This window comes from Thermothielavioides terrestris, chromosome 2 (genome assembly GCF_000226115.1).
Source record: "Thermothielavioides terrestris NRRL 8126 chromosome 2, complete sequence".
In the NCBI taxonomy this organism is placed as follows: domain Eukaryota; kingdom Fungi; phylum Ascomycota; class Sordariomycetes; order Sordariales; family Chaetomiaceae; genus Thermothielavioides; species Thermothielavioides terrestris.
In genome coordinates this window covers 6,200,641-6,226,629 of record NC_016458.1, presented here as the reverse complement: position 1 = coordinate 6,226,629, position 25,989 = coordinate 6,200,641, and the positions used below count along the sequence as shown (strand labels likewise).

The window sequence follows — 25,989 nt, the reverse complement described above, 5'->3', positions numbered from 1 at the left end:
TGGTTAGTGAGCGTTACGGGCATCCCCTCGCTGCGTGCCGTGTCTTGGCTTTGGTGCTCCCCCCCCACAGTGCCAAATGTCTGGAAGCCGTGGGCACGCGCAGCACTTCCAGGTTTGCCCGCCATGTTAACGTTACACTATTGGCAGGGGGTTTGGGAAAGCAGCTCATCCATGGATGTTGGCCTGCCTCGTGGATGTTCCGCAGGACACGCGAGACGCGCATGCGAGAAACAAATTACCAGGTAATCTCGGCCAGCAGCGGCTGTCCCTGAACTACAACGCAACAGACCTGCTTGCAACGCCGTGGACGGCAGGCCCTGACGAGGAACCCTGCTCCCATTCCGCACCTGCCCCAAGCGTGCTGCACCCCCCCGGGTAGACGGGCAGGCAAGCTATCAACCATGGACGCGTGCGTGCCGTTCGACATGGCGCCGTGCCGTGTTTATCATTGCCGCCTGTGGCCGGCCCTAAATACGGCGGTTATATCCGCTGGCCGATCGCCGCCGCCGCGGCCTGGAGGATCCCTTCAGTCTCGTCAAACAGCAGCTGAGCGTCTGCCATGTCGCCGCTTGCACCATCATGGCCCTCCTCCTCGCGTCCGGCTGGTTGGTCCTGGCAGGCACCGTGCTGGCCCAGGACGCCTTCGACCCCCTCGCATACGTCGACCCCCTGATCGGGGCCAGCAATGGCGGCAACGTCTTCCCCGGTGCTTCTCTGCCGTACGGCATGGCCAAGGCCGTCGCCGACACCAATAGCCCCAGCCGGCAGGGCGGCTTCACTCTGGACGGCTCCCCCGTGACCGGCTTCAGCATGATGCACGACAGCGGCACCGGCGGCAGTCCGAGCCTGGGCAACTTCGCCCTGTTCGCCTACACGAACTGCCCGGGCGGGGACATCGACCGCTGCGTCTTCCCCAAGAAGGCCCGCGCCGCCTTTGGCAGCTTTCGCAACACCAGCGTGTCTGCGAAGCCCGGCACCTTCGGCATCACGCTGGACACCGGCATCCGGGCCGAGATGACCACGACCCAGCACGCTGCGCTCTTTAGCTTCACCTTTCCTTCTGTCGGAGCCGACGACGAGCCGGCCAAGCCACTGATTCTGCAGGATCTCACGGATCTGGCCGACTCGAGGCAGGACAATGCCTCCGTGGCCGTGGACCCAACGACAGGACGCATCACGGGGAGCGCCCGCTTCTTGCCGAGCTTCGGTACCGGGAATTTCGTCTTGCACTTCTGCACCGACTTCCATGGTGCCGGTGTACTCGACAGTGGCATCTTTGTTGATAGCAGGGCCAGCACCGCCGTCCAGAACTTGACAATCTCGAGGTCCATCAACGGCTATCCGCTTCCCGGCGGCGCTTTTGTCAGGTTCAACTCGGCCGCCGAACCTATCCTCGTCCGGACTGCTACCAGCTTCATCAGCGTCGAACGGGCGTGCGAGCATGCCGAGACCGAGATCCCGGACTTTGACTTCACTGCTGTTTCCGAGGCTGCGACGGCGGCCTGGAGGGAAAAGATGAGCCCGATCAGGGTGTCGACAAACAAGGTGGACGGCTCCATGTTGACAAACTTCTACAGCGGCATCTACCGGACCATGATCAACCCACAGAACTACACGGGCGAGAATCCGCTCTGGTCCAGCGACGAGCCGTACTTTGACTCGTTCTACTGGTAGGATGAAGGGTTCTCTAAGTTAATGTACACATCTCAAGCTGACTTGGTTAGCATCTGGGACCTATTCCGATCACAACTCCCGCTTTTGACCATCACGGATCCCACCGCGGTTACCGAAATGATCCGCTCACTAATCGACACTTACCGCCACCTGGGATGGCTGCCGGATTGCCGGATGAGTCTCAGCAAGGGCTACACCCAGGTGATACCGCCCTACCACACTGTTCGGACGCCGTTGCTGACCTTGCTAGGGTGGGTCCAATGCCGACGTCGTGCTTGCGGACGCCTACGTCAAGGGGTTGCAGGGTGGAATCAACGTAAGATCTGATATGCTACGCTGAATCTCATTTCCGCCAACAGAGGCTAAAAATTTGCCAAGTGGGACGATGGGTACGCCGCCGTCGTGAAGGACGCCGAAGTTGAACCCTACGACTGGTGCTGTGAGGGGCGTGGAGGCCTGGACAGCTGGAAGTCCCTCGGCTACATTCCGGTCCAAGACTTCGACTACAAGGGATTTGGCACCATGACCCGGAGCATCTCGCGCACGCTCGAATACGCCTACAACGACTTTTGCATCTCCCAGATGGCCGAAGGCCTCGGTAAGACCAGCGACAAGGAGAAGTACCTCGAGTCGAGCGGCAACTGGCAAAACCTCTTCAAGGCCGACCAAGTCTCCACTTGGTGGAACGGCACCCAGACAGGTTTCACAGGCTTCTTCCAGCCGCGGTACCTGAACAAGACGTGGGGCTATCAAGACCCCCTGAACTGCAGCAACCTCGACTCGTTCAGCGTCTGCTCTCTGCAAAACACCGGCCGCGAGACCTTTGAGAGCAGCATTTGGGAGTACGGCTTGTACGTCTTTCCCATCCCATCCCATGCCCGCCCCTTCCGCCCCCTCCCCTACCCCGACATCTAACCAAACCAACGCCCCACTCCTCTATTAGCTTCGTCCCGCACGACCAAGCCTCCCTCATAACCCTCTACGGCGGCCCGGCGAGCTTCGTGTCCCGGCTCAACTACCTGCACGACCGGTCCATCACGTTCATCGGCAACGAGCCGGCCTTCCTCACCGTGTTCCAGTACCACTACGCCGGCCGCCCGGCGCTCTCGGCGCTGCGCTCGCACTTCTACATCCCGTCCTCCTTCCGGCCGACGCCCGACGGCCTGCCGGGCAACGACGACAGCGGCGCGATGGGCGCGTTCCTGGCCTTCGCCATGATCGGCCTGTTCCCGAACCCGGGCCAGGACGTCTACCTGATCACGCCGCCCTTCTTCGAGGAGGTCAACGTGACGCACCCGCTCACCGGCCGCACCGCCCGCGTGCGCGCCCTCGGCCTCGACCCGCCGGCCTACGCCAACCTGTACATCCAGAGCGCCACGCTCGACGGCCGCCCCTACTCCCGCAACTGGCTCGACCACAGCTTCTTCACCGAGGGCAAGGAGCTGGTCCTCACCCTCGGCCGCAACGAGAGCGCCTGGGGCACCAGGGTCGAGGATCTGCCGCCGAGTCTGGGCAAGTATCTGGGGTTCGGCGCGGTGAATGGCTCGGTTGCGCGGCGGTCGGCGCCCGCGGGGCTCTGGAAGCGGGGGGCTGATAAGGGCGGGCTTGCCGGGTGGATGGATAAGCTGGGGATGTGAGATGGGCGGGTGGAACGGTGGACTGGGGCTTCTGGTTCTTTGATGCGCCCCCATCGAAGGGTGACCGTTGTGCACAACGGTGCGTACGCTTGACTCAACCGCATTTTTGCTGATATCTAGTCAAATCGCAAACCTTCTCGGGCCGGCTTGGCTCGCTGGATCTGACTACGTTCTGAAATCGGCAAACCAAAGAGCGGCACAGCGAGAGCTGGAAACCGAGTGATTTACAAGGTGATTCGGAACACGCACATAAAAACCAATGATCAAGCGGCGCTGGCTTACGGTAAGCTAAGGGTATCTGGCATCGTGTTGAATGTCCCGAATCCGACCAGGGAGACATGTAAGCCCATTCCTCGTTCCCCTCATTAACGTCGTCAACGCTCCTGGTACCGTCTAAGCGCTGTTCTTGTGGTGCCCAGTTCCAACGCCGTCACCGTTCCATGTAGATGCTATCCGCTCCGGCAAACCTGACACACACAACCCTTGTGAAAGCAATACATGGTTCATGAATAGCAAGAAAAATGGCCAAGCTGCCGTAGACGATAGGTGTGCAGCCCCCGAGCGCTTCTGCTGCCATCTCCACCAAAAAAAAGTGCTACCATGTATGACAATCTTGGGCAGCAAATGCTCGCCTCCCGCTGGCAAAGCATCGACAACATTAGGCGAGCCTCGATCAGTGTTCTTCCGGAGGACCGTGCATGATGCCGCAACCGGGGCAGATGAGGTCGGATATGTCGTAGTCGTCATCCTCAGAATCGTAGGCGTCATCAGGAATGGGGCGGCCGGTCAGCCGGTCAAACTCGCACCAAGTGCGTGTTTCGTCGTCTATCGCAATAGGTACGCGCTTGAAGATAGTGCGACGCTTCTTCCACTGCGTCTCCGGATGGCCTTCCTCCTTGGGGGCCGGTGGCATTCTGGGCGGGCCTGCATGTTCATCGTGGTGGGCATGGGAGCGTTGGGGTGCGGTTGTCTTGTCCGTGGTGCGTGCGTGCTCATCCGCCAGTAGCTTCCATCCCCGAATCACCTTCGGGTACCAAGTTGGATCCCACCTCCAGCCCGACAATCGACGGAGATGGTTGCGACAGTAGACGAAGACCGAGTCGGCGGTAAGGCGGAGGCCATCGTCCTTGACCATTCCAGACAGATGGGCGGCAATCTCCTGGCCCCACAGACACTCTGGAAGACCGGTGAGCTGAAGTTCGTTCAAGGTGCATCCAAGGTCGTGAGAGGCAAGATCGTGGAGGGCCGTCCCTCTCGGAGGCGTGAGAAAATCATCTGGAAAGTTGACAAAATCCATCCTCAGACACTCCAGGTTAGGCAGCAGGCGGGGGCGCGGCTGTCCGCTGCGGTGATTGGGGTCAAAGGGCGGCCGCATTGCGTCGAGAAAGTCGACGACCTGATCCCAGGTGTAACTGCGAAATCCCTTGCGGGCGAGGTTCTTTTCCTTGGTCCGCGGGATAACCTTGAGGTTGATCGGCTTGTCGTACGCATACCCCGGAGAAGGGAACGGGGCAAAGTGCTTCCGTTTCTCATCGTCGTAATAGCGAGCGACGATGCGAAAAGTGACGAACTTGATGGTCTTCCGGTGCTCGAGGTCGACATTGGCAAAGTTGCGCAAAGCAAGGTGGCTCGTAAAGATGAACGTGTTGTTGCGCCAGAGGAATCGCGTGCCTTCGATCAGATGAGCTCTGCAGGTGGCCAAGAAGCCGATGGCGATCTGGTTGCCGCGGCTTTTCTCGGTCGCAGTCATGCAGTCTTTGTTCAACTTACAGAGGGGGTCGATGATCGGGTACTTGCTGGTCAGGGCGTACTCTAGGATGAAGAGCTGGATCTCCATGGGCAGGGTCGGCAGCCGTCCATGTCTCTGAGAAAGCCGTCCCGGGCCGGTGGACGAGCGAGTCTGGACCTTCGGCACGCCCGACGACCACGTGCCTCTGCTGGGATCGTGGGGATCTAGGGTCAGTCGCGGATCCCACGAGATGCCGTTCTCGCGGAGGAGCTTCTTGAGGCGCAGATTCTCTGCCAAGAGCTCCTTGTTCTGAACTCGAACGGGATGGTTGTACCATGCTTCCGCCTGCTCTTCTTGGTCGCGCTGCTCAATCGGACGGAAGGTCTGCAGAGCAGGGTTAGTATGGCTCCTTAAAGCAGGCCGCCTCGCTCCCTACCGGCTCCATGCCGGGGAAGGAGACAGATTGCGGGCGCCTACTTACGCCGTCGTCATCTGAATCCCAATCCATCCTGATCGGGTACGGAGAGGAGGCTGCGGAGAGAGGAAGGCGAGAGAGGGTCGAGACTGGAGGTCTGCCCTGATCTTGCCGTTTGCCCGGGAACCCCGCGCAAATGCCCGCGACGGTCCGATCGGCCGGCTGTCCAGCAATCGGGTTGCGTCGCGTGCAAGGCAAAAAACCTACGTCGGCTTCGGAGAAGGCGATAAAAGTGTCGGTATCTTTTTAGGAGGCAAAAAGGTCAAGGCACCTAGGGTGTTCGGTTGGCTGTGAGCGAGATCTCATCCGCAGGTTGTCGATCGGATGCCCCCTTGAGTCCGCTCCGAACTGGCCGGCAACCCGTCAGTCCACAAGGTCGAGAGATGCCAGAAGAGAGATTGACAAGTTGGTCGGACGCGATATCTGGCAGGCAGGCAAGCAGATGTACCTGGTATTCTCTGATGGGATGCTGATCAGGCAGCAGAGCCAGAATGGGAAGGGAAGGGCTTGAGCAAGCCCAAAGGGAAGGCGCAAGACGGCAGCTGCTGCGGCGGCTTCACAAAACCCCCAGCCCAGTGCAGCTCAAATCGCTCCATGCACTGGGCGCAATTGCCTAATTTGGAAGCTTCGGGTGCGTTGGGGCCTGCCGACAATGAGGGGCTATCGGGGTTGGGAGGCTGCAGACTAAGCAATGACGGCCGCGTGCCTCAGGAAAGGTCGGGAACAACTAACGAAGAACGGACGGGCAGCCGCTTGATAAAGAAGAACAGGAGACAACTTCCGGGCCGTTAACCGAGAAAGAGCGGGAGAAATACATGTTTGTGAGCCGGCTTGCGCTGTGCACGACGTTTCCCGGCCATCATGTGTTTGAGGCAGGCGAAGTCATGTTCCATCATCAGGCACACTCATGTTCTTCAATTGTATCACCCCTGTTTGTTACCCTTGGACAAGAAGGTCGCAGGACCAGACAAACAATCGTGGATGAGTTTACCAGGTATACGTTCAACACCCACCAAAGCGGAAAGACTTAGATATTCTTTGCTAGGCCTTGGTTATATTTCATCGCATGTAGACGATTCGGCCTTAGTCGCTCATTGTCAGAGCCGGAAGGGCAAGGTAAGCCCCATTTACCTCAGATGTAGGGACCGGATGTAAGAATGGTGAGGATACCTTACTACCTACCTAAGTCCATCTTCCCCTCTTACAAGTATTTAGAGTCGGTGTCTGTTCAGTTGAGAATCGATATGCCCACCAACCGTGACGTCAGTAGCCGCGAACCATGACATGCTCAAGGTAGCCTCCTTAACAATTAATACTGACCCTTTGACAAACCGACAGGGACATGCGCCCACTCATGGATAACCTAAGATACCCTCAACACCTGAGGAAGCTCATGTACTGGTGTATTATAGCAGTACTTTCAGTAAGTGCCCGACGTCGCGATGTAGAGGAGAAGCGCCACAAATGTTTGTGTGGGGCTGTAGTTCGATGATGGCATGATAAAGCGATGAAGGAAAAGGTTTACATCATGGGCAAGAAACAAGCCTTTTTCTCCATGACCGTGTTGCTGTGAAGCAAGATAAACCACTTCCTCTGGAGGAACTCGAGATTCGAACAGCTTACACCTCCAGCGTCAACGGTAGCAAAACAACAAGATTGGACAAACGAAACCAAGAAACATCACAATGGCTCAACAGAACCCTGAGACCAAGCACGCCGACCCGTATAAGGAGGCCAACCTCGACACGGACGTGTCCCTGGAGCAGAAGATCCGCGATCTCAGCGCATTCATGACACACTGCAAGTTTGCCATGATGACCACGCGTGATGCTGCCTCCGGAAGATTAGTGTCCAGATGCATGGCGTTGGCAGCTCAGGTAGGCGTCACCCATCCCGGCGTTTCTCACACCAGCCCGATCCCAGCGGGCTAACTCGGGCGGCCGACTCCGCGCGCGACGAACAGGAAACAGGCGGAGTTGACCTGCTTTTCCACACCAACACCGAGTCGGGCAAGACGGGCGACCTGGCGGGCGACTCGCACACCAACATCAGCTTCCTGACGCACGCAGGCGAGTGGTCAGTCAAACCCAAGCTCATTTTAGCCGATTACGGTTTTGGGTAGCTCGTAGTTGCTCCCGAGACAGTTCCTTTTTGCTCCCAAGCTGCTCCCAATGACTAGATTAGGGAAAAACCAATTCATGTTGTTGTATAGGGCGTCGGTCAGCGGCACGGCCAGCGTCATCACGGACCGGTCGCTGGTCAAGAAGTACTACAGCCCGCACCTGCGGGCGTGGCTGGGCGACCTGGGCGACGGCGTCCACGACGGCAGCGAGAACGACCCCCGGCTCGCCATCATCCGCGTCAGCATGGCCACGGCGCACTACGCCATCTCCCACAAGACCATCATCGGGCACGTGGCCGAGATCGCGCACGGCGTCGTGACGGGCAAGCCGGCGGTGGTGAATAAGCTGCGGGAGATCAGCGAGGAGGAGGTGAGGCAGTGGAGGTCGTCTCATTAAGGGGGATCTTGGTGGTTGTAAGATAGTTGACGAACGGGAACTCAGATGCAGGGAAGATTGCCGGAGGAGCTGGGAGATGCACGTATGTACAGAAACCGCCGCAGAGAAAGTATTTGGGTGGTTCAGGTAGGGAGGATGGCTGTGTCGACCTGAGAGCTGCAGCTCAGTGGGGCCATGCAGGATGCAGATTCAGTGAATGGATGTATTCCGTATTCCGTAATCCGTGCTCCGTCCGGAACTGAAAAAAACAACCTATTAGCCCCGCCACTGTCTCAGCTGCCCCGCCAAGCTGTATTTTAGCGATCTTTCAGCGGTTCAGCGGCCTTATCGCTTATCGCTTACTGTGAAGGTCAATCTGGGCGGTCGTCTTCTGATCTGTGTCCGCAGGAAACCGAACACGCGACGACTTTCCGCGCTGAAAAGCAACATCCGTCACCATGTCCAGCAAAGGGTCCGCATACGGCCAGCCGGCCGGCGACACAGACTTTAGGAAAAAGTACGACCTCGACGAGTATGCCGCGAAAGCCAAGGAGCGCGAGGCCGCCGAGAAGGAGGAGCGCAAGGCGCGCTGGGAGGCAAAGATGGCGGGCAAGAAGTACTACAAGCCGATGGACGGCAGCGAGACGCTCACGACGGCGCGCAACGCCACCCAAGACTTCAGCAAGCTCGTCGGCACCTCTTCACTCGTGCCGGCCGGCGCGGGGGTGGGCAAACGCGGTCGCGGCGCTGGCTTCTACTGCGAGGCCTGCGACCTGACCTTCAAGGACAACCTGCAATGGGTAGAGCACACGAACAGCATGCAGCACCAGCGCAACATTGGCGCCACGGGCGAGGTGCGCAAGGCCACGGCGGAGGAGGTGCACGCGCGCATCGAGGCGCTGTGGCAGCGGGAGCAGGAGCGCAAGCGGGAGCAGGTCGTCTCGCTCAAGGAGAGGCTGGAGGTGCGCAAGGAAGAGGAGGAGAGAGAACGGGAAGAGAAGAGGCGGAAACGGAAGGAGGCGGAGGCGCGGAGGCGCCAGGAAAAGGAGGCTGCGGCCAAGATCAAGACGGAGTACGGCGAAGACGTCCGCATCGAGGGCGAGCACGACGAAGACGACATGATGGCTGCCTTGGGCTTCACGGGGTTCGGGAGCACGGCGAAAAAGTGACCTTGTCTGCGTCGCAGGTGATACTTGGTTTTCTTCAGATTGTATCATTGCCCGGTCAACTAGGAAGGATACCCACCTAAAGTATGCACGGAATAGTGCTGGCGTTGGGCGTTGGTTTTGGACGGTTCATGGTAGCGGAACGGACTTTGGCTTCCTGGGTCTTTGTGGAATACCTATCCTAAGTGGTTTGAGGTAGCTGTACGGGGTAGAAACGGGACATACTCGAATGCTGCCACCTATCCGCGAATCTTCCGTCTTGAGTCTTGAGTCTTGACGCAGTACCGAAACTAAGGAGACTTGCCAAGAAGCGTCCCCACAGCGGTCCGGGCAGGGGCGCCGTGGCCGGCAACGTCAGTGAAGTTACCCCGCCGAACCCGCTCGCCTGACCCCTTGCCTTGCGAATGACTTCTAATATATATACTACACAATGAGGCAGGTAGTGCGATCCTCCGTTTGGCTATAAAACAGGGGTCTTCTTTAACTAATTGTTACTGCTCTCCACCTCTTTGGCCTTGCACTCCTCCTTTTAAGCTTAACAAATAACTAATGCAGGGTACAGACCTGTTAGTGATTTTCGGGCCCCCCTCCTTACAGGGTACAGACCTGTTAGTGACTTTCGTACTCCTCTCCTATTAGCTTACGTACTAATACCCCTATTGCTACCCCTTTTCGACCCTTCCGCATCTCACTTATACCCTTGTTACACCTTTGTTGCTTCCCCTTTTCTTCCTTTCCGCTTCTTTTACTATTTCTCTCTCTCCTATTTTTCTCCTTTCTACTCAGTTCCTTTCGAGCTTCCCGTCGCTAAAATGCCTCCTCTTCGTCGTTTACCTAGTTCGTAGACTACGTTCTATAGTCGTTGCTATCAGTATAAGCCGCTTTCTCAGTTTTATATACGTTCTAATGGAGCTCTTTACACTTCTTATATTGCTTATACTACTATATAAAATTAGCGTCGTCGTTCCTTGGCCTATAATATACCTTAGAATACTACCGAACCTTCTACTCCGACTAGCTAGTTGCCTCTTATAGGTTACGTTGCTCTCTTTATTAGTGCTTCGTAGACTGTTGCTAACCTAGATTTAGGTAGTATAACCATCGCTTTATATAATCTTAGCCTAATGGATATTAAGTATACCGAGTATAGTACATTACATTGGATAGATAAGCGTCTATTGGTATATTTCTATATCTGTCATTTATCTTCTTTAGCTAATACTCTTCTATAGTATAGAATTCTATCGCTACGAATCCTACTTTCGGCTTCTATTGCTTATAGGGCGACGTTTCTTTCCCTCTAGCCTATCGTCTTCTAGACTTCCTCGACTATCTGTTATATATATAAGATCCTCGAGGGTCCTATTTTCGCAATAATCTTCGTCGTTATAACTCGGTTTTTATATTCACTTCCATCTCTATAAATCAAACTACTTACAATGTTCATAGTGCTAGGCCTATAGATTTTCAGATCTATAGCGCCCTATATTACATTGCTAGCCCTTTTACAAAGGTGCTTAGTAAGCCTCCTCGGTATACTTAGCTTTTTTTTTATAATCTATAGGCTACTGTTATATATTGAACTTTCTTCTTTATAGACTCTAATTACAATTTTATATTGCGCTTTACGGACTTTCTCTATCGATATAACCCCTTTATTCGTATCTACTTGACTACGAAAGAGCGCTTTCTTTAGAGCCTAGCTATATCGTAAGTTACGATTATACCTTAGTTACGTTTAGTTATAGATTATAGCTATAGTTACGACCATCGCTATAAGAACCTACCAATAGTAGATAAGGTGGCTATTCTTATTCTAGAGGAGAATTTAGAGCCTGATTTTCGTAATATTGTTCTTATACACCGCTCGGATAACGGCTTTGTATAGGCCTAGCATTATATTTACCCGTATTACCCTGCCTATCTTCTATTAGCCTATCCTTTGATGTTTCTATTTAGAGATCTTAGCTTCTACTAGGGCTTATAGCTCTATAATGGCCAAAGGTAGGGCTATACTCAACTAAGTATTGAGTTTAGGCAGTAGTGTCAATATCTATTATATCCTTATATAGGTTATAGCTAAACGCCTTTCCTTTTTCGTTAGTTGTTTTAATAGTTTCTAATAGACCTCTAGGCTATTAGCGATTAGCAAAAGCTATATTAGATTCGTAATAACTAGAAGGAATTGTATATAGAACTATATTAAGGAGTATAGGACTAGCTACGACTAGGTGATAACGATACTTATGAGCTTAGATAGCGAATTGTCCTACTTACAAGCTATATTAGAGGCCTATACTTCATTGCTCAGTGCTATTAGGATTCAATAGCTATCGTCTATAAGCTAGGTTATCCTACACTGTTTATTACAGTTATAGCCAACCTAAACTAGGTAGAGATCTAGCGAAAGCTTCTTCTAAACTAGACTATAGCGGACCGCCCTGACATTGTTGGCTATATTTTCGAGCTTAAGTACTAAGCTATTCTTTATAAGCTATAGTATAGCAACTTATTTAAGGAGTTTATAGGTATTGTTTAGACTATTAAATACTAGAAGCGTAGGCTCCTATATTGCTATATCTTGCTTTTCCTTTCACAAAAGTCTATACGTCTATTCCTTATACTTACTAACGTCGACTATATTATCTAGGCTAAGTTTCTAATAGAGGTAGAGGATCCTAATAGCTAGTTACAGACTATTATTATAAACAATATAATTTATAGGCTATATAGTTCTAATAACCCTGCCTCTCTTTGCATAGTTCAGGACCTACGTATAGGGGTTGCGAGCTGTTCTAAGCGCTTTCTAAAGGCGTTTATAGAGGAGACTGTCATCCTAGAAAATGGGTATCCCATTTATCGCCGTCGAGACACTAGGCAAACAGTTACTTATAAAGTCAACGGCTATAAGGTACAACTTGACAACCGTTAGGTTGTGCCCTATAACCCTTACCTCTTTCGCAAATACATTGCCTACATCAATATAGAGATTTACGTATCTATAAAGTCTATTAAGTATATATACAAATATATTTACAAAGAGACTGATCAGTCAACAGTTCAACTCTCTATAGCTAACTAGCTCAACGAGGTTGACACCTATTTACAATGTCGGTACATTAGTCTAGCGGAGGCGGTTATATAGCTCTTTAAATTCTATACCTATCGCGAGTACCCTCCTGTTTATCGCCTTCTAGTCTATCTCAAGTATCAGCAATACATCGTTTTCTAGGTAGATAGCTCTCCTAAAGAGTTTACAGAAGCTTTAGAACGTAGAACTATAGAGCTAGAAGGGTTTTTTACTTACAACGTAGCCTATAAGGATGCTTATAATATCCTCTATATCGATTTTCCTTTGTACTTCGTCTAGGACAGGCAGTTATAGGAGTAGAAGCCCTATATTTACAGCACTACTATTAGGCGTATATATTACATCCCTCCTACTGTAGGTAAGCAATATTTTCTTCGTCTTCTCCTCTATTCAGTTCTAGGCGCTTAGTCGTTTGCCTATTTACGGACTATAGATAGCTACGAATATCCTATATTCCGAGCTACTTACGTTGTAGCTAGCCTACTTAACTCCGACTAAAGCTAGATTATATACTTTACTAAAGCTATAGGCTAGTAAACAGGGTATACCCTTTAGAAGCTTTTTACTATTAGCCTCCTTTCTAGCGACATTGTAGATCCGGTAGCACTATAGTTACAGTTTTATAATTCTTTTTACAACGATCTTCTACGTCGCCTCGAGCGTTTTACAGATATCCCACTAGACTTAGAGGAACTATATTTCGACTTTGGGCTCTTTTTATTGAATTAGCTACTAGTTGATAGCGATAAGTGTTTAACCGACTTTGGTTTACTAGCTGTCCATCACCGCTAGGAGGAGGTAGAGTAGAACCCCCTTTTATAAACGGAGCTTAGTTACGACCATCAAGAGTAGGAGGCTATATTTATAAGCATTTGATCTCGGTTAAACGCTAGCTAAGCTATACTCTTTACAGAGATTATAGCTATAGTCGACTTATACCCTAAAACGGCTTATTTTTTCATCTAAGGCGCTAGTAGGACTAGTAAAACCTTTTTATATCGTTGTCTTTCTTCTTTTTTCCGTTCTCAAGGGCATATTATCCTTTACGTTGCTTCTTCTAGCCTTATAGCTCTCCTTCTCGACGGTAGCCACACTTCTTATAGCCGTTTTAAGATTCTGATCGACATTATAGACGCTAGCACTTACGTAGTCTAGAAGAACACTCAGCTCGTAGCTCTTTTACAATACACCAAGCTTATTATCTAGGACGAGGTTCCAATATAGTATCGCTACTACTTTAAGGCTATTGACCGTATATTACAAGATATTTACGACTACGATAGCTTGTTTAAAGGGGTTCTAGTTATATTGGGAAGGGACTTTTGTCGCGTGCTAGTGCACACGTGACTCTATCTGCCAGGCTCCCTGCGCTCAGGGGGCACATGTCAGCTCTGCCCACACATGTATATAGACCTCGGCGCTCCTCCCACCCAGCTTGAGAGGAGCACCTCTCTCAATACACATGCCTCTGCATCCTGCATGGCCCCACTTCGCTGCTATTCTCAGTTATGAGCCCGGTTCGCGCACAACACTCATAACAGCGGTGTAGCCCAGTTGGGGCCATCCTTCTTCTTTTCTCCAACAACCACTTCCAGTTTTCTCGATCGTCAACAACTCCCACAAGTTCACATCACCCCCATCGTTCAGTCTGAACAACGCAGCACACCTCAGTTTGCTTCAAGATGACACTCGAAACTGAGAAAACCGTCACCGTTGCTGTTGCAGCGCTTCCAACCCTCGACAGCCCCAAGGACTGGCCAAGATGGATCTCTGCTGTTCGCCAAGAGGCCAACAACCTGCGTGTCTGGCACATCATCGACCCAGACACCGAGCTCGCCACCGAGGCTGAGATGCTCGGCCTTCCTGTGCAGCCCACCCAGGGTGCGGCACGTCAGGCGGTCCAGGACCGCCATCTTCAGGCGTGGCACACTGCACTGCAAGCCTGGAAGGCAGCCGATCCCACCACCCGTGGCGAGGAACCTCAGTCAACCAATCCTACTGAGGAGGAGATCCGCCGTGAATTCCTCAAGCTGTGCGAGGCGTTCTCGAAGTCCGCCATCGACACTGCGGCGTTCCGTGCCGTCAACAAGCTCCGCGAGATGATCAACGTGTCTGTCAGCGACCGCTACGCACACACCGCACACGACATCATGGAGGCCGAGAACGTCACCGGCACACGCGGGTTTATACAGACGCTGCGCAAGATTATCGCACCCTCCAACAGCGCTACTTTCACTGCGCTTGCCGAGGAGTACGCAACTGTCCTTGCCAGAGGCAGCCAGAGCGGCGTCGAACCCAGGACCTGGATTCTCGAGTACATGTCGGTCCTCCACCGCGCAAGGGCGGCCAACATCGCCGCAGTCACCGACGCAACAGCCGTCACCACATTCCTCAAGACTGTGCAGAGACGCTTGGATCCAGAGTGGGCGACTCGCATGCTGAAGGATATCAGTGTGACTGAGAAGCTCGGCGGCAAAGGACCAACCCTTCTCGACTTGGCTCTCTCACTCGAGGCGATCCTCCAGGCTGAAGCGGTGGTCCACCCGAAGCCTGGAGCCTACCCCGTGCTTCCAGGAGCGCAGAACGGTCAGAAGGGCAGTCAGAAGCGCAAGAAGAACCGCGACTGCCCGTGCAAGCCGAAGACTTTTCGCCACTGGTGGTTTCCCTCGGAATGTCGGCAACTTCGGTACGCTCTGACAGGGGAATCCCTGAACGGCGTGACGCTCCCAAACGACGCGGTGAATGCAGTGCGCCAACGATTCGCCAAGGAGCGCTGGAACGACCTTCGAGTGGAGCTCCAGAAGCTCGGTTGGAAGATCCAGAACGCATCGTCAAACGCCAAGACCACTAGTTCCAATAGTGGCGCGGGTCCTTCATTTCCGGGAGCGCTCCAGGTGCACGCTGTCATCGACCCAGCGATCGCAAGCGAGCTCGAAGGAGCGCGTGGCGTGTTCGCATCTCTCGAGTTTGGCCCACACCCGCTCAGCAAGTGCATTCTGTTTGACAACTGTGGAGCGGTCAATCTCGTCAATGACAGGGCTCTCCTTGTCCCTGGCACGTTCGTCAAGACGAGCGGTGAGACTGTTGAGGCAGGCACCACATCCTTCCCAATCTCTGGCCGCGGCAAATGGATCATCAAGAACGTTTTGAACGGCGCGCGCGGCCCGAACACTGAGGACCTTGTCATAGACAACGTTGCTGTCGTCGAGGGCTTTCACGTCAACATTGTCTCTGAGAGACGCCTTCGAGCGCAGGGCGCTTGGTACTGCGGTCTGGATTGCACGCTGCGTTGGGGAACTTTGGAGAAGAGTATTGTACTCAGGCAGCTGGTCGAGAAGTTCAACCTGACCTTCTTGCAATACAATGCTCTTTCCTCCTACTCTGATGCCCTTCGGGTGCTCCCCAGAAGCTTTGCCGGACTTGTGACTTTGAGCGCTGCAGTTGTGAAGAACTTTGGGAGGAGCAGGCCCTCCAAGGACCCGCTCCCAGAGAGAGAAGACCCAGCTGCTCTCTGGCACATCAGATCTGGTCATCTGAGTTCAGAGGCGCTGGAACATCTCGTCTTGAACGCCAGAGGTGTGCGGATTCGCGGGCCTCGCAGACTGGAATGCGAGGTATGCGCGCAGGCATACGCGGAACAGGTTATTTCGCGCCGCCCACCATCGAAGCCGTCACCACGCCCATTTTGGAGGGTCTCTTGGGACCTGTTCGACTTTCCGAGGGCACTTGACGGCTCGAACTGGCTGCTGGTCATCAAGGACGAGTACAGTGGGAAGCTTTTCGCGACTCCACTCATACGCAAGACGCACGACAGTGTGTACGATGAGCTCGTCCGCTTCGAACGCTGGGTGAAACGCCAATTCGGGCTGCCCATCTGCAAGATCAGGCAGGATGGCGACACCAGTGTCATTGGCATCAAGGGATACACAGCGTACGAGCTCTGGGCGCAGGAGCAGGGCATCGACTTGGAGGTTACGCCTTCGGATACCAAGGAGCCCAACGGCGGTTCAGAACGCGCAGGCAAAGAACTTATCACAAAGAGCCTTGCAATGCTCACGGGCGCCGGACTTCCTCAGAACCTGTGGCCAGAGTCGACGGTTGCAGCTGCGTACTTGCACGGCATAAGCCCAAGTCGCGCTCGCAACTACCGCTCACCGAACGAGGTGCTCGACTCTTGGTTCAGACACTGGTTTCGCTGGTATCAGCCCGGTCTCGTGCATTCCCTGACTGCCGACCTGCGCCCTAACTGGGGCGGCGTTTATGCGTACGGCTGCCGAGCGTACCCGCTGACGAAGGAACGCGAAAAGGGGATTGAGAGGCGTGCTGGGAAGGTCAAGCCCAGAGCGCACATCGGGTATCTTGTTGGATACAGGGCGTCCAACATTTACCGCATCTGGGTACCGAAACTCAGGAAGGTCATCACAACGCGCAACGTGACCTTTGACGAACGCACGTTCTACCGGGAGGGAGAGGAGCAGCTTGATGCTCAATCGGTGGCAGTCGCCAGAAAGGTTGTTGAGCTCATCGAACTCCCCATAGAGCCTCGGGACGCCGAGGCAGTGCCGTTCGGAGTTACAGATGCCCATGAAGACCCAGTGACGGTTCCCGGCTCTCCAGGACATCTGGGGGGTGTGACTGAACGGGAACCGGAAGGGCAGGCTCCTCCCCACTCTCCATCCTGTCTGGGGGGTGCGGAAGTACTCGAGCATCGCGGCCAGAGTTCGGGTGAGGAGCCCACTGGTGGTCTTTACACTCCAGAACCAACACCGGAGCCGCGCCAGGAACGCCCGGACGGTTTTGGAGGGAGCGGCCCCCCTGCTGATCACGGTGCTAGCAGTGACAGCAGACCGGTGGGAACTGCATCATCGGAGGCCCCTGATGCAGTTATCGGAGACGCCAGTAGCAGCGTCGCTGGCGGCACAACTAGGAGTGCCAGCCAGGGCAGCACGACGGCAAGTGCTGCCGCAGTCGATACTCCTAGCAGTGAAGAGGAGGTCGACCGCCCTGGCGATCAGCCAGAGGCTCCAGACGACTGGGAAGACGCCTCAAACCATGGTTCTCAGCCTGATTCTGGAACACCCGCAGCCACGCCAGCGAGGGAGAAGCGCAAGTACGTGCGCAAGGTATACGGACCACCAACTCGTTACTCAAGACGGATCCGTAGACAGTCTCCCGGCGGCGGTGCAGGCGGAAGCGGCGGTCTGGTGTGCTTCGCAGCCCCCATGTACCATGAGGAGAGCATCGACGTACCAGATCAGCACGCGTGGCATTCGTTCAGCCACACATTTTTGGATGACCCTGTAATCGCTCTGCAGGAGGGCGACAGCATCCAGCACCGCACATTGCATGCGGTTTTCGCGGCGGCAGTCCGCCAACATCGTGACGCGCGTCCTGGGGCAACGCCAAGCAGGCCCCGGGTGCATTTTGACGACCTCGCCAAGCTTCCTAAGCGCTGGAGGGATCTCGCCAACCACCCTCAAGGGCCCGAGTTCATCAAAGCGGCTGAGGAAGAGATTCGCAATCTCGTCAACAGGAAGACATGGCGCAAGATTCGGCGCGAGACCTTCAAAGGAAGACCACTCCCTCTGAAGTGGGTTTTCGTCTACAAGTTCGATCAGAATGGCAACCTCGAGAAGTGCAAGTCTCGCATCTGCGTTCGAGGCGACCTTCAGGAGCTCACTACTCTGCAAAGCACTTATGCAGCCACACTCGCAGCGCGCTCGTTCCGCACAATGATGGCTATCGCCGCGCAGTTTGATCTTGAGGTCAAGCAGTTCGACGTAGCGCAGGCGTTCTTGAATGCGGACCTGCCTGAGGGTGTTGTTTGCGAGATGCCTGAGGGGTTCGAAGAGCCTGGATTTCTTGTGGAACTGCAGAGAGCTCTGTACGGCTTGCGAGAGTCTCCGTTGCTCTGGTACCGAGAGTTCTCCGGCACACTTCGGAAGCTCGGCCTCACAGCTTCGCCTGAGGAGCCATGCTTGTTCTTCGATCGCCAACGGCGCGTGCTCGTGCTGTTCTACGTGGACGACTACCTAGTCTTCTACCACAGAGACCACGCGGAGACAGCTCAGAGGATCATCGACGCTCTGAAAGCGAAGTACGAAGTGCACGAAAAGGGGGACGTGGCTTGGTTCCTGGGCATCAGGGTGATCCGCGACCGCGCGCAACGCAAGATCTGGCTCTGCCTTGACCAGTACATCGAGAAGATTGCGAAGCGCTTCGGTCTCGCGGATCAAATCACCTTTCCAAGCATCCCTCTCCCTGTAATGGAACTCCGCAAGTTCACTGGCACTGCCACTCGAGCGCAGATCAGGCTGTTCCAGGAGCTTGTTGGATCGCTACTCTACGCCGCGGTCGTACTGCGCGCGGAGGTCGCGTTCCCGGCATCGTTGCTCTCGCACTTCCTGACGAACCCCTCGGGGACACACATTGATGCTGCAAAGCATGCAATCTCCTACCTGTTTGGCACGCGCTTCCTCGCTATTCAGTTCGGGGGTGTGCCGCAGGATGCTGCTCCCACGCAAATCTTGCTCATCGCAGGGGACGCGTCGCATGCGGATGATCCTGATACGCGCAGGTCGTCACAAGGCTATCTCATCTCTCTGTTCGGTGGGCTCGTTCATTGGAAGGCTGCGCGCCAAGATACAGTCACCACCTCGTCTACGGAGGCGGAGCTCCTCGCTCTGTCCACCGCAGCGCGGGAGACAATGGCGTTCAAGCGTTTCCTCAGCGACCTGCAACTTGAGCTGGGTGTGCCTTGGACTGTGTTCTGTGACAACACGCAGACCATCCGGCTCGTGGTGGGAGAGAACGAACGCATCAGCACTCGCCTGCGTCATGTTGACATCCACAACATGTGGCTGCGTCAGGAACACGCGAAGGGATCTTTCGAGGTCGCGTACTTGCCAACTGCTGAGATGCCTGCAGATGGGCTTACGAAGGTGTTGACTCGCCAGAAGTTCGAGCACTTCAGGGAGCTCCTCAACCTGCAGGATGTGCGTCATATGGTGCAGGGAGACGATCAGGGGGACAGGAACGCAAGGCTTGAGTAAAAAACAAACTAAACACAGGAGCGCACGCCGGCGCAAAACAGACTGGGGGGTGCCCGCACCCGCGAAACAACAAACAACAACGCGGAACTACTTGCCACCCTTCTTCTTCTTGGGAGTCATGGCGGCCAGCACCGCCGCCGCCACACCACGCGCCAGCGCCTCCGGGTCAAAGCCCGGAGCAGCCTCCTCCTCGCTCTCGTCCTCATCCTCGTCCTCCTCCTCGCTCTCCTCCTTCTTGGCCTTCTTGGCCTTCTTGGACTTCTTGGTGGGCGCGGCCGCCTTTGCCTTGCCCTTGCCCTTGCCCTTGGCGGGCGCGGGCGCGCGCTCGTCGTCATCGTCGTCGTCATCCTCGGCGTCGGCGTCCTCGCACTCCATGGCGAGGAGGGCGCGCAGGGTGGCGCGCAGCGTCTTCTGGTCCTACCACACACAGTCAGACTAGCTCTTTTCCTTTGTCTTTTCATTTGTACTCACGAGATTGGCCTTGGGCTCCTGGCGCCCCTGCATCAGGGCCAGGAAGTGCTTGGCGGCGGGGAGCACACTCGCGGGGCTGATTCATCAGTACCGTGCGCCTTGCAACTGTGCTGACAGACTTACATGGAGCGACACTTCTTGCCGCGCGCACAGCGCGCGCACCGGGCCGCTTTGCCGGGGGCCTCCCGGCACTCCCCAGAGCTCTTGCCGCGCATGGCGGACTTCAGGCAACCCAGGCAGGGCTGCTCTCTCAGGGCGCCCTCCTCCTCCTCATCCTCCGAAGAGGAGGAGGAGGAGGAGGGGGGCGCCGCACGCTTGGAGGGGGTCTTCGGCGTGGCGGGGGTCCTGCTGCAAGTGTCAGAGACGCGGATGTACGCGCCGCGCCAGTCGGGCAGATTGTGGTGTGCTCACTTCTTGCTGGCGCCAGCGCCAGCCTTGGTGGGGGTGGCCGGGAGCGGGGGAGGCTTGTTCTTGGCCGCCTTGGCGGCGCGGGCCTTCTCGAGAGCGGCGAGGCGAGCAGAGGACGGCATGGTTGTTGTTGTTGATGTTGTTGTTGTTGCTGATGCTGCTGCTGTTGCTCGCGGTCTGCAGAGGAAGAGTTCGGGAGATGGTTTGAGGCGCACTCACCATGATTAAATACTTCCAGGAGTGCAGCCATCGACCGGCCTGCGGCACTGCGGTATTGTCTGCATGGCGCGAATGCAACAATGGGTAGCAATGGTGGGCGTGCATTCAAGACGTTGGGCAACAAAGGCCACAATGGCACACATGCGAATGATCGCAATGCTCAATTGCGCAACCTGCACCCACAATCGAGGCGGCACGATTCAAGATACGCGCCTGAATGGAGGATGGGGATGGAACGCGCTGCGCAATTGGGAACTGCGCACAATGCGATCAATGGCGCTCGCAACAATGCCAACGACAGCGCCCCTGAATGTCAACTTTGGCGCCCCTGGGTCTGACCGCATTCAGCGCAGCACGCAATTCGCCAACGCACGCGCCACAACGCGTACACAATGGCGCGCGGACAACTTGCACAATGGCGGCGGCTGCGCGCAATGGTGGGATCAATACCGGAGGCCACAGTTCAATGCGCCTGGCAGTGCGAGCTCCAGAGTCAGTGCCCAGCATGCGTGTTCCACAGACAGCCTCCTGAGAGTCTGTCTGGGGGGTGTGTCGCGTGCTAGTGCACACGTGACTCTATCTGCCAGGCTCCCTGCGCTCAGGGGGCACATGTCAGCTCTGCCCACACATGTATATAGACCTCGGCGCTCCTCCCACCCAGCTTGAGAGGAGCACCTCTCTCAATACACATGCCTCTGCATCCTGCATGGCCCCACTTCGCTGCTCTTCTCAACTTTATATAAATCTTGCCTATTGTCTACAACGGTGATAGGTGTTATATTGTTTAGGCCTATTTATAGAACTCGCTAATCTAGCCTTAGCTATAGGTCTAAAAACTGACTAAGAATATACGAGTGTAGGGAGCTAATACTAACAACTATACTTTTATAAGTTGGTTGTAGGATCTAAGTTACAATCCTCACTTCTATAGCTCCGTTGACCCCCTCCCCCCCTTTACACTTTGTTCTATATAGAAGCAGTTAGTTGATTAGGTCTATCTTATATACCTACTTAAGCGTACTACAATAGACTCGACAGTGTTTACGAACTAAGCGATTCTTTGCCTTTGCAACGCTACTGTAAGCTCTATCAATGTGGCTATTATTTCTTTAATCCTAGGTCAGGAATTTCGATATCTCTTTGTTAACGAGGTATAAAACCCTCCTAACGCCAAGGATCTTAACGCTTCTATATTATCTTCTAATTTTTTATTTTCTTTAGACTTTGCTTCTATTCTACCTACTATCCTAACCTTGAAGGTTAGAGCCTTTATTCTTTTACTTTGAAACCTTGACCCTAGTAGTAGGCTCTATAATAGGACTTAGCTAGTTGTTACTTAGCTTGCTTCGTCCGTTATTGAAGGGCGAATTTTAACAGGTGACTTTGCTAGGTAGTTGTAGATAATTCTAAAGATTAAATTAAGTTCTATAGAGGAGGACTTTCCTTATATTATTGTTCGTAGGTAGTTTCCTATTCGCCTCTACTTTGCGATAACTATTAACAAATCTTAGGGGTAGTCTTTTTCTTATATTAGTATCGATTCTCAAGAGCCTATATTTTCTTATAGCCAGTTTTACGTAGCTATGTCTTAGGTTATAGATGTTTATAATGTTTATATATACTTATTGGATTTAGGGGGGTAGGGCAGGAAGCTTACGAACATTGTATACCTAGAGGTACTAATATTATAGTAAGGTTGTTAAACGCTATTGTAGATTCTCGTAGTCGAGGTGTACTATGTACTAACTAATGCTTTGCACCTATGTTAAACGCTATTGTATACTCCTATAGTCTAGGTGTACAACGCTATTTTAGATTCCCGTATCCTAGGTGTACAACGCTATTCTAGAATCTTACACTTTAGATGTATAATACTTTGTACCTATAGCTAATAAATACGTTTCTCTCCTCCGTAGTATATCCTTTATAGACCTATTAAGTAGATTCGTTATAACTTATATTCGCTAATCACATCTCCTTCCTCTATAGTTTGTCCGCTATAGATATATTAAGTAGGTTAGCTATATCTTTGAGAGCCTCTACAAAGGTCTGCTCTTCTTTAGTAGATAGGTGTAGAAAGAGCTTACGAATAAGCTCAACGTAGTAGTTAACGTGTTTGACGGGGCTCGTAAGTTCGCTATATATAGCGTAGCGTCTATCCTCTCTTATATAACGTGAGCTATAATAGGTGGGCGTAGCAAGGTCGTTATTCAATAGGTGTATAGCCTTCTCTCTAGCCCTATAACGACCGTTATAAATAGAGGGCGTAAACTCATCTCTTAGAATAGAATATATAGTAGGAGCTGCTATTATATAGGTAGCGGGCTACGAAAGTATATATAGGTCGCTAAACTACTAGGAGCTGACGGAAGATAATATATCTATTATAGGGCGCAAATACTTAGAGGAGATAACTACTTTGAGCTCTAACTTACGCTTCGTAGACGTAGTATAATGTTTATATAGCTTAGATATTAGCTAAGGTAGAGGGGGAGAGGGGGGGGTTGGATCCTTTGTAATATAGCGCTTACAAGGTATCTCTATCTCTGTTATATATATATTAGTTACAAAGTATATTATAGATATATTAGGAGGACTATACTTACTACTTCCCTTGAAAAAGCTGTACCTAGTACTACCTAAGTTATAGTAGCAGCTAGTATAGTAGCTATTACCTATATTGTCCTACGATATAATGTAGTTTATATATAGGCCTAGACCTTTGTCGCAATATTTATACTTGCCGTCGTTAGGATCGTTGCCTATAATTTATATTAGTAGAGATTCAAGGTTAGTCGTACAGTCAAAGTTGATATTATAAAACTTATTAGGGTTATAAGGATCCATCTATAGATGGATATTATAGACCGCTAATAGGTATATCAACGTTAATGTCCTATTATTGTTATAGCTCGCTATATACTTTAAACTTTAGTAGGTCCTATATATACTTCGTAGACTTAAGAAAGTTTTATATAGCCTTGAGAATAGTCTCCTTTATAAAGATACTAGCTATAACCTTTATATCGCTATCTTCGTTCTCCTCTCTTTACACTTCTATAGCTATATCTTCAAGTTCGTTATCTTCCCCTTATACGTCTATCGCTATAGCAGTTGAAGTAGGTATAAGAGGCTCGTAGGGGGTATCACTGTATTAGACGTCTTCGTCCACCTCGACGGACGGCAGAGGCGAGTCCGCTTCGTCGTTAGAAAGTATAGGAGGCATCTAACAGTCGTTAAAATCGCTTTTTATATATAGCGATTGAGCTAGTATATATACTATTACGTTCGATAGCCAGTCGGTCGGCGGCGACGTAGTTGTTAGGCAGTTCGTTGGTTCGTTATATAGAATCTAGGTTTTTAGTTTCTAGGCGCAGTGATTCTGCTTCTATATGTGGGCGGCTTCTATATATACGTTAGATTCGCTCTAATTGCCTAGGAAAAAGCTTAGAAAAGAGGTAACGGATCAGTAAATGCTTATAGATACGCTGCTAGGCTAGGCCGTAACGGATATATACGGTTTCGCAGGAGGATTGCTGTATACGATGGAAAAGGTGGGTGGGTGCCTGGGTGCGGAAAAAGTGGGTGGTGATGGGAAAAGTGGGTGGTTGTGGCACTGCCAAGAAAAGGGATTGAAATGGCTGAGCGCAGCCCGCGAAGCGGGCTGCCAACCCCTAGTGAACCCTCTAAGGTCGGCAGCTTCTCAACATTCCAACCGTTGCCTCACCTGCCGTAATACCTACGAGTTCTTTGGAAATTATCGACTCATCTCTCCCGCAAACTCGAAATCGGCAGTAGGCCGCTGCGCGGGCCGCGCCCCAACCTTGACCCGACACGAACTCGCCACGACGCCACACTTTGCCTCCATCCCCGGAGAGCATAGGAGTCAACCTCGAGTTGTGCTCCTTGGCTAGGCAGGAAGGGAGTAGCCAACGACCATGGCCAGCTCATCGACGAGCGCGGTAGCTGCCGCGGCGCTTCTCCGGCGGCAGCTTAAGCAGATGCAAAACGCCACGGACCTCCCAGGCATCTCGTGCGGTTTGGTGAAGGACAGCAACATCTTCGAGTGGGAAGTGATGCTGATGATCAACGACGACTGCAAATACTACGGCGGTAAGGTCTTGCCCTTGTCATTTTAACAATCCCCCGTCTTCTCCCCCGCTAACCTCGGCCACGCCCTCGAAACCAGGAGGCAACTTCCGCGCGCACCTCACCTTCCCGCCCACGTACCCGCTCATGCCGCCAAAGATGGTTTTCCAGGCACCCGTGCCCTTTCACCCCAACATCTACCCGAACGGCGAGCTCTGCATCAGCATCCTGCATCCGCCGGAGGAGGACAAGTACGGGTACGAAGCCGCCAGCGAGCGGTGGAGTCCCGTGCAGACGCCCGAGACGATCCTGCTGAGCGTGATCAGCCTGTTTGAGGATCCCAATGACGAGAGCCCCGCAAATGTGGAAGCGGCGCGGCTGTTCCGTGAGGAGAAGGAGGGGAAGAACAAAGAGTTCAGGAAGCGGTGTCGGAAGTGCGTGAGAGAGAGCCTGGGGGAGGACTGAGCTTAGAGAGTCGCTCTGCGGTGGTATAAGCGGGGACTGGGGCTGGGAAGGTATCTGACAACGAAGTGAGCTGGGTCCTCCCGGAGGTCTTGCAGCTCGATTGCCGAGACTGGAGAGCGAGCTGCAACAACATTGTGGCTGCTGGCAGGAGACAAGGTGGGAAGAGCAAGGGTATATTGCGACAGCCGGACAGCACATAGTCCTCGACACGCATACCAACGGGCGTACGCAGAACCAGCAGATCGGGGGGCACAAGTAAGTAGAGGAAAACACCCAGACGCACACAAATATAACAATCAGCGTTATTGCCCCTCTCTTATGCGCACACTCACGAGACCAATCCCAAAACCATGCCCAACTTCGAATCCCACTCCTCATCCCACCGCCTCCTCCCTTCCCTCACAGCCCCTTCCTTCAGCCTGTCTAACTCGGCCTTCCCGCCCACCCCCAAGAGCCGCACCAGAACGCCGGCCAACTCCTCGGCCGTCTCGAACCCGGTCCCGTTCTCCCCCTCCCTGACCAACTCAGCGAAGCTCTCGTAGCGCGAGTAGGCGGCGACGGGCAGGCCGGCGCCGAACATGTCGACCACCTTCATGGGCAGGTCGACGCCGGAGCTGCTGCGGTGCAGGCAGACGCCCAGGTCGGCGCACGCCAGCAGGCCGGCGTAGTCGGCGAAGGGCAGGAAGGCCGTCGCGACGCGCACGTTGGGCAGCCGCCCCGCGGCGGCGAGCGCGGCGATCCGCCGCGCGTACAGGTCCCGCTGCGGGCCCTTGCCGGTGATGACGGCGAGGATCGGGGTGCGGTCGGCGGAGGTGGTCGAGGGGGTGGTGGGGGTGGCGTACTGCACGAGCGCGTCGAGGAGGAGCGAGAAGTCCTCGTCCGGCGTCCAGCTGGTGCTGCTTACCACGAGCCGCATGGTGCCGTCCAGCAGGTGGGGGATCAGGGCTCGCTCCGGCTCGGGCAGCACGCGGGCCAGGGTCTCTTTCCTGGCTGAGGGCGAGGTGATGGGCTGGAA

General features: G+C 53.6%; 6 protein-coding genes across 6 annotated transcripts; 4 read left to right on the top strand and 2 right to left on the bottom strand.

Annotated features, from left to right (window-relative positions):
- Nucleotides 1-467: 467 nt before the first annotated feature.
- On the top strand, nucleotides 468-3,358 carry THITE_2114758 (glycoside hydrolase family 92 protein). The gene is made up of 5 exons (XM_003652872.1): nucleotides 468-1,670; nucleotides 1,725-1,875; nucleotides 1,925-1,990; nucleotides 2,053-2,525; nucleotides 2,618-3,358. The coding sequence occupies exons 1-5, from the start codon at nucleotides 580-582 to the stop codon at nucleotides 3,309-3,311; spliced, it is 2,475 nt and encodes an 824-aa protein (XP_003652920.1). The 5' UTR covers nucleotides 468-579; the 3' UTR covers nucleotides 3,312-3,358.
- A 316-nt stretch (nucleotides 3,359-3,674) lies between these two features.
- On the bottom strand, nucleotides 3,675-5,517 carry THITE_2114756 (uncharacterized protein). Its single transcript, XM_003652871.1, has one exon. The coding sequence runs from the start codon at nucleotides 5,146-5,148 to the stop codon at nucleotides 3,985-3,987; it is 1,164 nt and encodes a 387-aa protein (XP_003652919.1). The 5' UTR covers nucleotides 5,149-5,517; the 3' UTR covers nucleotides 3,675-3,984.
- Nucleotides 5,518-7,200: 1,683 nt separating this feature from the next.
- THITE_2043296 (uncharacterized protein) lies at nucleotides 7,201-8,034 on the top strand (the record flags this gene model as incomplete). The annotated part of the gene is made up of 3 exons (XM_003652870.1): nucleotides 7,201-7,392; nucleotides 7,479-7,591; nucleotides 7,728-8,034. 3 exons carry the CDS (start codon nucleotides 7,201-7,203, stop codon nucleotides 8,032-8,034), a joined length of 612 nt encoding a protein of 203 aa, XP_003652918.1.
- A 273-nt stretch (nucleotides 8,035-8,307) lies between these two features.
- THITE_2114751 (uncharacterized protein) lies at nucleotides 8,308-9,521 on the top strand. The gene has a single exon (XM_003652869.1). The coding sequence runs from the start codon at nucleotides 8,472-8,474 to the stop codon at nucleotides 9,180-9,182; it is 711 nt and encodes a 236-aa protein (XP_003652917.1). The 5' UTR covers nucleotides 8,308-8,471; the 3' UTR covers nucleotides 9,183-9,521.
- Nucleotides 9,522-19,409: 9,888 nt separating this feature from the next.
- On the bottom strand, nucleotides 19,410-20,323 carry THITE_2088060 (uncharacterized protein; the record flags this gene model as incomplete). The annotated part of the gene is made up of 4 exons (XM_003652868.1): nucleotides 19,410-19,739; nucleotides 19,794-19,860; nucleotides 19,917-20,138; nucleotides 20,205-20,323. 4 exons carry the CDS (start codon nucleotides 20,321-20,323, stop codon nucleotides 19,410-19,412), a joined length of 738 nt encoding a protein of 245 aa, XP_003652916.1.
- Nucleotides 20,324-24,262: 3,939 nt separating this feature from the next.
- On the top strand, nucleotides 24,263-25,706 carry THITE_2114744 (uncharacterized protein). Its single transcript, XM_003652867.1, has 2 exons — nucleotides 24,263-24,533; nucleotides 24,610-25,706. Exons 1-2 carry the CDS (start codon nucleotides 24,359-24,361, stop codon nucleotides 24,972-24,974), a joined length of 540 nt encoding a protein of 179 aa, XP_003652915.1. The 5' UTR covers nucleotides 24,263-24,358; the 3' UTR covers nucleotides 24,975-25,706.
- Nucleotides 25,707-25,989: the final 283 nt, after the last annotated feature.

Coding starts and splice junctions, on each gene's coding strand:
- THITE_2114758 (XM_003652872.1), top strand. CDS start 580: ATGGCCCTCCTCCTCGCGTCCGGCTGGTTGGTCCTGGCAGGCACCGTG. Junction 1,991..2,052: donor GGTTGCAGGGTGGAATCAAC/GTAAGATCTGAT, acceptor AAATTTGCCAAG/TGGGACGATGGGTACGCCGC. Junction 2,526..2,617: donor AGCATTTGGGAGTACGGCTT/GTACGTCTTTCC, acceptor CTCCTCTATTAG/CTTCGTCCCGCACGACCAAG.
- THITE_2114756 (XM_003652871.1), bottom strand. CDS start 5,148: ATGGAGATCCAGCTCTTCATCCTAGAGTACGCCCTGACCAGCAAGTAC.
- THITE_2114751 (XM_003652869.1), top strand. CDS start 8,472: ATGTCCAGCAAAGGGTCCGCATACGGCCAGCCGGCCGGCGACACAGAC.
- THITE_2114744 (XM_003652867.1), top strand. CDS start 24,359: ATGGCCAGCTCATCGACGAGCGCGGTAGCTGCCGCGGCGCTTCTCCGG. Junction 24,534..24,609: donor CGACTGCAAATACTACGGCG/GTAAGGTCTTGC, acceptor CCTCGAAACCAG/GAGGCAACTTCCGCGCGCAC.